General features: G+C 31.8%; 1 protein-coding gene across 3 annotated transcripts; it reads left to right on the forward strand.

The window, feature by feature from the left end:
• Positions 1-698: 698 nt before the first annotated feature.
• On the forward strand, positions 699-5,987 carry LOC120161169 (common plant regulatory factor 1-like). Of its 3 annotated transcripts, none has more exons than XM_039171433.1 (13): positions 699-853; positions 966-1,044; positions 2,523-2,639; positions 2,858-2,902; positions 3,031-3,126; positions 3,225-3,305; positions 3,866-4,020; positions 4,157-4,205; positions 4,343-4,391; positions 4,699-4,907; positions 5,110-5,187; positions 5,304-5,429; positions 5,556-5,987. In XM_039171433.1, exons 3-13 carry the CDS (start codon positions 2,580-2,582, stop codon positions 5,709-5,711), a joined length of 1,104 nt encoding a protein of 367 aa, XP_039027364.1. In that variant the 5' UTR covers positions 699-853; positions 966-1,044; positions 2,523-2,579; the 3' UTR covers positions 5,712-5,987. The 3 variants fall into 3 exon arrangements, with proteins under 3 accessions (XP_039027364.1, XP_039027366.1, XP_039027365.1); XM_039171435.1 differs by having other exon boundaries at positions 4,702-4,907; positions 5,556-5,986; XM_039171434.1 differs by lacking the exon at positions 966-1,044.
• The last annotated feature ends 4,470 nt before the right edge of the window (positions 5,988-10,457 follow it).

The raw sequence follows: 10,457 nt of genomic DNA on the forward strand, positions 1-10,457 counted from the left end.
TAAATATAATTATATAACTAAAATCAGAAAATAAATTTGACGCCGAAAAAAATTATAATAAACGACGTCGTTTGATTTAATATTTTTTTTTAAAAATAGAACCAATAGTTTACACCAATTTTACCGATTCTCAGTTGATTCACATTGATTTTATCGGTTCCTAATTGATTTTATTGATTCTTTAACGATTTATTGTAAAACTGATTTTAGAGGTTGACCGCATCATGTAATCGGTAAACCAACCATCTCGTCCGGTTTTGGTAACATTGCTTAATTGACAGGCGTGGGTCCCACGAGAAGAATGAGGTCATGAACAAGTGGCAATTGGTGGATTCCAAAGGATTTGTTAAATCAGAGTTGAATTAAATATTGGAAAATAAAAATGTAAATTACGAAACATGACCACGTAAGCCCACATGAGGGGTGGAATAGGGTGGACCCCTTTACCCGATATGCGTAGATGGACTAAATAAGCAACACGTGGAGGGTATATCTGATGTTTTGAATAAATAAAAATGGCCAACGCAACAACCCAACTTTGCCCCCTCCGTATATACGCTGTATTTATATACGTGCCTTTTCCACGACACGTTTTTTGGTGACGTGGCTGTTGCCTTTGTCTCTTCTCTTTTCTCCCTCTCCTTCTCCTTCTCCTTCTCCTTCCCACGCCCTCCCTTCTTAAATATCTCCCTCTTTCTACGGAATTTGAAAACAAATACACAAACCTTTTTCTCTTTGTTTTTTCACTCAATATAATGCACTCTTCTTAACTAGTTTGTTTTGAATTTTATCTTTCCCAATTGAGGCGTTCTCTGCTGAGAGGAGGAGGGTTTCAAGATTCTGCTTTTTTCGGGTATGTTGAAATTAAGGTCCCGTTGTTTTTTTTTTCAAAAAAATAACTTGGAGTTTGCCAATATATTTGGTTAGTGGATTGTGCTTATTGTCTTTTTTTGGTTGTTTATAAGGCTGATGAACGTGCGGCAAAGTTTGTCTTTTGGGAATTAAATCTGGTTTTGGAGTTTTATTTTGAAAAATAGTTGTCAGGTAATGTAGGGCTGTGGATTCAATTCAAGTTTTTAATTGTTCTGGAGAAAGAAAAAAAGTCTCTAACTCCTTACTGAACTGAACTTTTCCAAAACATATAACGGAAAATTGTAGGATTTAGAAAAAGTATTCGTATACGTCCTTCATCTCCTGGTTCTTTTTTGTAACTTTTACCGTTTACCATTTCATGGATCTATTTAAGTTCGTTGAAATTTTTTATGAGGAACTATGAATCTGCACGACTGTTTTGACGGACAGATTTTGAATAAGTTTCAAGCATTCATAATCCACACGAAAAGTAATTGCTTAGAGAAAAGCTTGCAGGAAAAGTGCAGAAATCTTCGACCGCCGTCTCAAGGGTATTTTTGTCATTTAGTTGTTAGATTAATCCGGTGGATTATATTTTCGAAAGTTGTTCTTGCTCTTAACTTTTAGGAGTGGGTACTTGAAAGACGATTATACCCCCTCCTTTCCATATTTTTTCGGTTAAGCACCTTAACATATCTATTCATTCAAAGGATTATTATTATTAGGCTTATTCACAAATAAATACTTAAAGTATTAACTTATTCATCTAAGTACTAAAGTATTTTTTGATTACTTAAAGTTATCGTCTTTGACAAAACAAAAAAAAAACCTTCAGGTACCTAGATCAAAAAGTTGTATATTTTGGTACTTATTTGTGATATAAGGCTTCTTCTTCTTCTTATTATTATTTTGTGAACATAAACTTCAAAAATTTCTTCTCAGGGATTATTTTTTAATGAAAATTTATATTTACTGAAATTTAATGAAACCCTTTGTTGGTTACATCAACTTTTCAAAAGAACCCTATTTGTGTTCATGCTTTTATGCCAACTTATCTTACCAAAGCCGCCAAGAGTGCTAGCATACGGTTAAAGTCTTAAGAGGAGTCGAGTTTCAATATTGGTTTATCTTCTGAAACTTGGTTATTAGAAGGCCAGATTTGATTTGTTGGATTTTACACTTAAAATCCTATATTTAAAGAGCCCGACAAGACTTTGGTTTAATTTGATAAGATATTAGGAAATGAAACATTAAATATTGCGTCATACTACACTCGTTTTTATTTATGTAGAGTTGTATATGAAGCTGGTTGGATTAACACGAAGATGAACAATTAGATATCTGGAAATCATGATTGTTGCTATGGGTAGCTATTGACATGCATCAATCCAGTTCAAGGATTACAAGTTTAGCTTTTGTTAATTTGATGTTGTGTTTTTTAAGCATTGAACAACATCTTATTAGTTGGGTCTGCACTCCAACATGGGGGGTTATTGGCCTTCTCCAAGTCAAACCACCGGCTTATGTTTTGCATGAAGAGTATTAGAGAAAAGTTACTTTCTGTACTGTTTAACCCTTTTTTGTTTGTTAATACTTTTTCTGAACCCTTTCTATTGCTCTCGTAAATTTTACTGTGATGCACAAGTTAATGTTTCCCTCCTTGATTGCAGTTGACAGAGAGGCAAATAAATTTCTAGAAGATAGGTTTTCAGATTTGGTGTTTGACAATGGGAAAAAGTGACGAAGGAAAGTCTAATTCTGAAAAATCATCTTCATCGGTGCAAACGGTAAGCTAAGCTATTATGCATGTTTAATTGTTGAAACTAGAGATAAAATGGAGCTTATAATCCTAGAACAAAAAAACAGTTACTATACTGTTTATGATTATCCAAATTGAATTAGGGAAAGGATCTCTAACGTAGTAGTTGCACAAGTTGCTTTGTGTTTATTCTATTAAATTTTTATGCTCATATCATAGTACTGGTCGATACTTTTCCATTCACAGGATCAGGCCAATATTCAGGCATATCCTGATTGGGCAGCTATGCAGGTTATCATCTTATTCATGCATTTCCCTCTTTCCCACTTCTGTTGTTAAGACATTTATTCAACTAAATTGCACACTGTTGCTAATGAAATTGCTAATGGGGATTTCATGGTTCTATATTACATATATAGGCATATTATGGTCCTCGAGTCGCAATGGCACCCTATTACAACTCGGCTGTGGCAGCTGGCCATGTTCCTCCCCCTTATATGTGGGGTCCTCCACAGGTATTGCCCACATCTCTGAGGCATTTAACTTCATTTAAGTTCATCACTGAATATCTCTGTAAAAAATATTAATAATACTTATTTGTTTACTCTTTCAGCCGATGATGTCACCTTATGGGACACCTTATGCAACAATGTACCCGCATGGGGGAGTTTATGCCCATACTGCAGTTCCTTTAGTAAGTTTACTTTGTCACTATCTGTTAATTACAGTATTAATTTTGTACCAAATTATCTAGGAACTTAGCTTTTCCTGAGTTACTAAGTATGTGTAGTTTCTGATGTTTGAGTTTGTATAGGGAATATACTCACATAATTCTCTTTTTCTTCTGCCATATATCTTGACAGTTGTCTGTTTTATACAACAGCCAACTTGGTCATACTCAGTAGATTTCTTATGGTACAGCTAGCAACACAATAAAGAAAATTTGCATTTTTTTCTCCCTTAGGGTATGATATGAATGCTAAATAACATCCGAAATGCTGGTTTTATTGTACCATATTATACCTTAATGCATTTTTATCTGTTTACTCTTGAAATCCAAGGATAACATGGTCATGATATTTCATCATCACCTGCAGTGAGTTGTCTGTTGAGTGATTCATTTCAAACCGTTGCTATTTTGTTTTTATTCATGCTTATTGTGGATGCACATGCACATATACTACTTTTGGGGATGTTACTTTTTGCATATTGTGTTTTGTAAGTGCTGAATATAACAGGAGCATTTTACTGCAGACTGCCACCCCTGTGGAAACTCCTACAAAGTCATCAGGTAATACAGAACGGGGTTTAACAAAAAAGATGAAAGGATTTGATGGCCTTCCTATGTCAATAGGCAATGGTACTGCTGAGAAAGATGAGGGCACCGCTGAGCCTAGAATGTCCCAGAGGTTTGTTAATTTTTTCAGGGAAAACTAGTATTTTAAGAAGATCAAAGAGCTTTGCCATAGCAACTCATTTGTTAGAGATTACACATCCAAAGGCCATTTCCTCATAGCTTGACTTATTTATTGATTATGTGGACAGTGTGGAGACTGAAGGTTCTACTGATGGTAGTGATGGGAACACGACTGGGGTAAGATCTCCTTCCCATCTGGTTTACCTGTTTTCAAGCAACTTTTCTGTTTCTTAGTTTTATTTGACTGGTATATTAGAAAATGATTTTAAGGACAAAATGCTAAAGCTTATTTTTATCTCTGCATCTTTGGTCAGACGGATCAAAGTAGACGGAAAAGAAGCAGAGAGGGAACACCAACCGTTGGTATGACTCCATTCTTCACCACGTATATTCTTGATGAATAATATAGTTGACCTGAAGTTTTAGTCAGACTTCTGTACAGTAGTGGGTAGTTGTCAAATCTGAGGCATTTTGCAATTGCATGGTTCCTTTAATGTACACTACCTAGGCTAGATTCATGTCCTTGATAAGCAAAAGTATTGTTGTGATTTCTAAAAGTAACTTGTGTTAGAAAATGAAAAGAATGAATAATACTATTCCATCTTGGGATACATTTGGTCCACCTTCATGTCTGGAGGTTTAGGTTTATTGATTATTGTCTCTGTTTTAGCAGGTGGAGATGGGAAAAATGAGGCAAAGCCTACTAATGCAGTTGCTGCAAGGGAGTTAACTACAGCTCTCTCTCCCAAACCAATCGGAGCTGTACTTTCTCCCGGCATGAGCACAGCATTGGAGCTTAGGAACCCTCCCTCTATTAATGCTAAATCCAGTCCTACGTACGTACCTTGTGGGGTAATGCCTACTGAAGTTTGGATGCAGGTATTGGTTAGTGGAATTCTTGTATTTCTACTTCTGTCCTGCTCATCTGAACTATGTGATTTAGCTTATAATTTGAATCCACTTTTTTGCATTCTGAAGTAGTTAATCCCTTTGAATGTGGATAGTTAATGCACATTTTAGTGTTGTATACGTTGGGTTGTGCTATTTTAATCTGTTGCTAACATAAATGAGATTTAACCAGAATGAGCGGGAGCTGAAACGCGAGAGGAGGAAACAATCTAATAGAGAATCTGCTAAAAGGTCAAGGTTGAGGAAGCAGGTACAAGAAATATGTATTACACCTTTGCTTATCGCATTCTTAAAAACTTACGAAATTCCTTCTTTGAAGTATAACAATGAATAATCTGAAGCTGATGCCATATTATTATTTTGTAGGCCGAGACAGAAGAGCTTGCCCGTAAAGTTGAGTCCTTGACTGCAGAGAATGCAACACTCAGATCTGAAATAAATCAACTAACTGAAAAATCAGATAAACTAAGGGTAGAAAATGCTTCATTAGTGGTTTGCAGTCTAAGCTTCCTTCTGTACCTTTTCGATTTTAATTTGGCACTTGCCTGATCTATCCCCCTTAACTCTAAAATTGCCATACCTCTTGTAATGACTTGTTCAAAGTCTTTTGTGATACAGGAGGGACTGAAAGCTGCTCAACTGGGGCAGGCACAGGAAATCACTACGAACAAAAACGAAGGTAAAGAGAGTGAAATGTACGAGAAAAAGTCCGGTGCCAAGTTGCATCAACTCTTGGATGCGAGTCCAAGAACCGACTCAGTGGCTGCCAACTGAGTAAGTGAAGACAATTTACACCCGAGTTACTTTTAACATCTTAAATTGGAGCAAAATCGTTTAGCTTTGACATAATTACAAGCTCAAAACTACTGGTGACAGCAGAGGGATGAAATAGTAGAGCTGTTTGTTAGGGGATTGAAACTATGTTTGGGTCTCTCATAGCAAAACTGATGTAATTTTGATTTGGAAATAAGAGTGCTAAGAAAGCCCTGAAAGAAAGAAAGGTTAGTGTACATTAAGGAGAAATTAGATTGTGTTTAAGGAGAAGGATCTTGAAAACCTATAATAATGAATGATTGTGCAATTTTTAAATGCCAAATAGGTTTAGAGTGTGAAATTACAACAAATGTCGTTTTGCTATGTTTTATGCTTGAATATATATATATATATATATATATATATTCATCTTCTGAAGGAGCTAGTTGTGTTGGAATCTTCAAGTTTTAACTCTGAATGATAATTTTGAATGCTCAAATGGAGATTATGTGAATCATTGATGTCGTTTTGCTATGTTTTATGCTTGAATATATATATTCATCTTCTGAAGGAGCTAGTTGTGTTGGAATCTTCAAGTTTCAACTCTGAATGATAATTAATTTTGAATGCACAAATGGAGATTATATGAATCATTGATTTCGCTGAAAGTATTTTCATTGATAAATGCCATAATCTCTCTCCCTACTTTATTTATATAGTTGCCCTGCCGGTATAAGATTCACTGGATTGTAGTTATATATATATATTCAAGAAAATAATAAATAAAATCCCTACCAAAAGTAAACCCTGTCTAATATTTTTTTAAAAAAAAATCCAATTCATTTTTATAGAATTGAATGTCTTAATAAATTTATTATTTTTATATTTAAAATTGTTTCGTTTAAATGGTCACTTTGAAAACTTTAACAATTAATAGAAATATTTTTATCTATTTTTCTTTAAAATAAATGTTTAACTTTTCAAGGAGTAATATTTACACGGTAATCTAACAATTACAACTATAAAACTGATAAACTAATCCAATTTTAGAAGAAAGAAAAGAACTTGCAAAAGTAAAATTAAAATGTATTAGAAGGATAAATAAAAATATTTTATAATTTTCATAAAAAAGAAAATTTTATTAAACAAAACAGTTAAAGCAACAACACCATCAATATAGAGCAATAACACTAAAATTCCGGTAAAAAAACATCAATATAAAGAGAGAAAAAACATCCTCCCGACAACCTTTGCCACATGATGTCTTCGATGCAACTCAACTGAGGATTAACACTAAAATTCCGGCAACCAATAAAATATCGAGCTCAATTCATGCTACAGTATAGCATCACATCAACTTATTAGCAAGTATCATTGAATACAGTCGTTTTGTCTCTTCTATATTTACCATATAAATGAGAAACATAGAAACTTTCAGAAAACATCAAAACCATCAAATGAAGCATATGATGCTAGATTTGTACACAACCAGCCATCAATATCAAAAGCACGTAAATTCGGGGTAGATTTAGGAGGCAATATGTCTTTCCAAAGGACAAACAATCCCACGATCTCACAACACATGCAGACATGATGAAACTTCGAATCAATTTTTTCTATTTCTTAAAAAATGCAAACATGAAGCATTAAGGTATAATTAAAGTTAAAACAAAAAACCAATAATATAATTAAAATTTCAATAATATAAATTAAACCACGTCTCAAATTCAAATACATTTATGTTGATTTCTTTTTTCATTCACATTAGGAAGACTTGTAATTGCATGGTAATGATAATTATTACTAATCATTTACAAATAGTTTAAAGATGGATAAATCAATAAATTTGTTATTAAAATCTGTGACATTTTTTTTCATTTGTTCTCCCAATTCTTAAGGCTTCACCTTTACTAATCCAGATTAACTGGGGTCGCACACCTGGTTGGGGTGGACGAGTCTTCCAACAGGAATTTTCTGCATACATAAAGACTTGAACTTAAGAAATGCTTAAGCGATATCAAGTTATTTATCACTTGAACAAACCCATTCGTTGTGACATCTATTTTTAATAATATTATTATTATGGTTTGAAGTTAATTTTTATTAAGAATATAATATATTTTATCATTATATTAAATATTTATTGATATATTATTAATTAATTTTAATATTATTTGTCTACGGTAACGATCAGGCTAAATATAAAAGAAATTAAAGAAAAAGTGTCTGCAACTATAATTTAAATCTCAAATTAAAAGGATGTCGAGCATGACCATTATAATAAAGGGTGTTGGGCTGAAAACAGTAAGAAACCATGAAAAACAATGGATTGGAATTTGGAGATTTAATGTAGTGACGCGAAGGGCTGTAAATGAGATGATAAAAGATTACGGGTTATTTAAGTTTGATTTAGTTTAAATTCGGTTAATATTTGAATAAAATGTATTTGATTCGAGTTTGAATTGGACTTGATTTCTTAATGAATTGAAGTGAACTACTTAATACATAACTCGAAAAAAATATTATTTTTTAATTTAAATTGTTAATAATATTAACATTTATATATTATTTTTTAAAATTTAATATTAGATTTTTCATGTACTTAAGGTTTATGTTCAAACTCGAGTTTGAGTTTCAATCAAGTCAGGTTTGATAATCGTTTAAGTTCAAGTTGTTTTTGATTTCGAGTCCCGAGTTTTCAAATCAAATCGAATTTCATAATTTTAAGTTAATAAACTTTCAAGTCAAATTAAACTTTATTTTTAACTTTTTGAATGGAGTTGAATTCAACTATCACAGCCCAGCAATTGGCATAAACCATGGGCAGAATTCAAAACAAGTTCAAGAATTGGAACTAATAGATTTGGCTAAGAAATTTGAGTTTTATCATGGGTCCATTTAATTTCTCAGATAAAAGCTTGGAAAATAGAAAGCTCTCGGTTATGGGTAGTAAAGTAAAAGGCAAACGTGTTTCACGTGAGAAAACACACACGTTTTAAAATGGTTGTCCCTTGTTCCCATATGTAATGGGGTAAGGGGAGGTAAGATAGTAGCTGCTCCCAACACTAGGTTGGAGTAGCTTCCGTAGGAGACCTCCAAATTATGAAATGCCCTCCATGGGACTCGATCTCACGACCTCAAGGTTCGTAAAAATAATACAAATTAACATGATTATAAATATATCATAAATATTTTTTTATAAATTTAAAAGGAAAACTTATATATATAATTTTGTATTTTATGTTATATATAATATAGTTTTAAAAAAAAAATATAATTAATTTTAACATTTGTTTAACCTATAAATAATTTATTATACGCCATATAACATATTAGTTAGTTTGGTGTGGTGATTAAATGTTAGTCATATTTATTTGAGATTTTAGGTTTGATTCTTAACCTTGATGTTTAATATTTTTTTATTTTATAATTAATAAGTGGTGATATGTATTAACACCTTATTGAAGGTCATTCTTTATTCAAGAAAACTACTATAAAATATATACATAATTTTTTAATATAATTATAATAAAAAAATTAACCTAAAACATTTTATTTCGTCACTGTATTTGTGTATTAAAATATAGTGTGTTAAAGATATTAAAAATAATATTTAAAATATAATTCATCAAGTAGTCTTAGTAGTTAAAAAATATTATTTTTTTAGAGATATTGAGTTTAAGTAATTGTATCTGTATGTGTTTGTATTGTTGATGACTAAGAAAATTCTGAATAGATATTACTTTTAATCACCCTAAACTATTCTAAAAAGGTAAAATACACAAATGATCCATCGACTATAAGGTGCTATTTTATTTAGTCTTTTAACTATTAAAAGTTACAAAATGATTACCTAACTATTCATATGTTATAAACATTTTTTTTGTAAAAAAATTGAAGATCGTCTGAGCTAGACTTTAATATACTAATTAAGATATAACAAAATCATATTTTAATGATGTCTAGTAGTATCGCCGTTGCTTTCAAGCATTGACTCGATGGACATAATATTTCAAGTATTGACTCGACGATATAATATAAACGAATATTCAATTAAAAAAATATAGCTCAAACTGTTCTAAGATCAGATTTTATTATATTCTAACTAACATGTTACAAGTTAGACGACTATCAATTTTTTAACGGAAAAAAATGAATTTATAACATGTGAATAGTCGAGTGATTACTTTATAACGTTTAATAATTGAAGGACCTATAGTTAAAAGATATTTTATAATTTTTAATAATAAAAAATTAACAAAATAATACTTTATAATAGAAATACTTAATAAAATAATATCCCTATAATCGATATAATATTTTTGTACTAAAAAAAAGTTTCCAAAATATTATGAGATGACGCATTATAAAACGATCAATGGGTGAGAAGAAAACAAAAGCATAACGTCTTTCACTAAATCTCCTCCATTTTTTCCGACTTGTAAACTATTTTGAAGCTTCCAGCTTTTATTTCTGTCAATGTTTTGGTCGACAAAACCCAGGTAATCGGCTTTCCCCGCGGTTTATCCAGATGCCCGCTTCTTTGGTCCCCATTCTGATTCCGTTTCATTGAAAAATCTTGTTTTTCGTAATATTTGTTAGTTTTCTCATTTGAATTTTCAAGGTTTGGTGCAGGATATGAAGTTGAATTTTATTTACTTACTAGTTTTACGTTTCATATTCCTTCAATTAGAAAATTCTGTGAAGGAAAATTTGAACTTTCCTGGAAACTTCTTTATGGTTTACAATCTTTGACTAGAAACGCGG

The sequence above is a fragment of the Hibiscus syriacus genome, unplaced genomic scaffold, assembly GCF_006381635.1.
Source record: "Hibiscus syriacus cultivar Baekdansim isolate YM2019G1 unplaced genomic scaffold, ASM638163v2 tig00111398_pilon, whole genome shotgun sequence".
Classification (NCBI taxonomy): Eukaryota; Viridiplantae; Streptophyta; class Magnoliopsida; order Malvales; family Malvaceae; genus Hibiscus; species Hibiscus syriacus.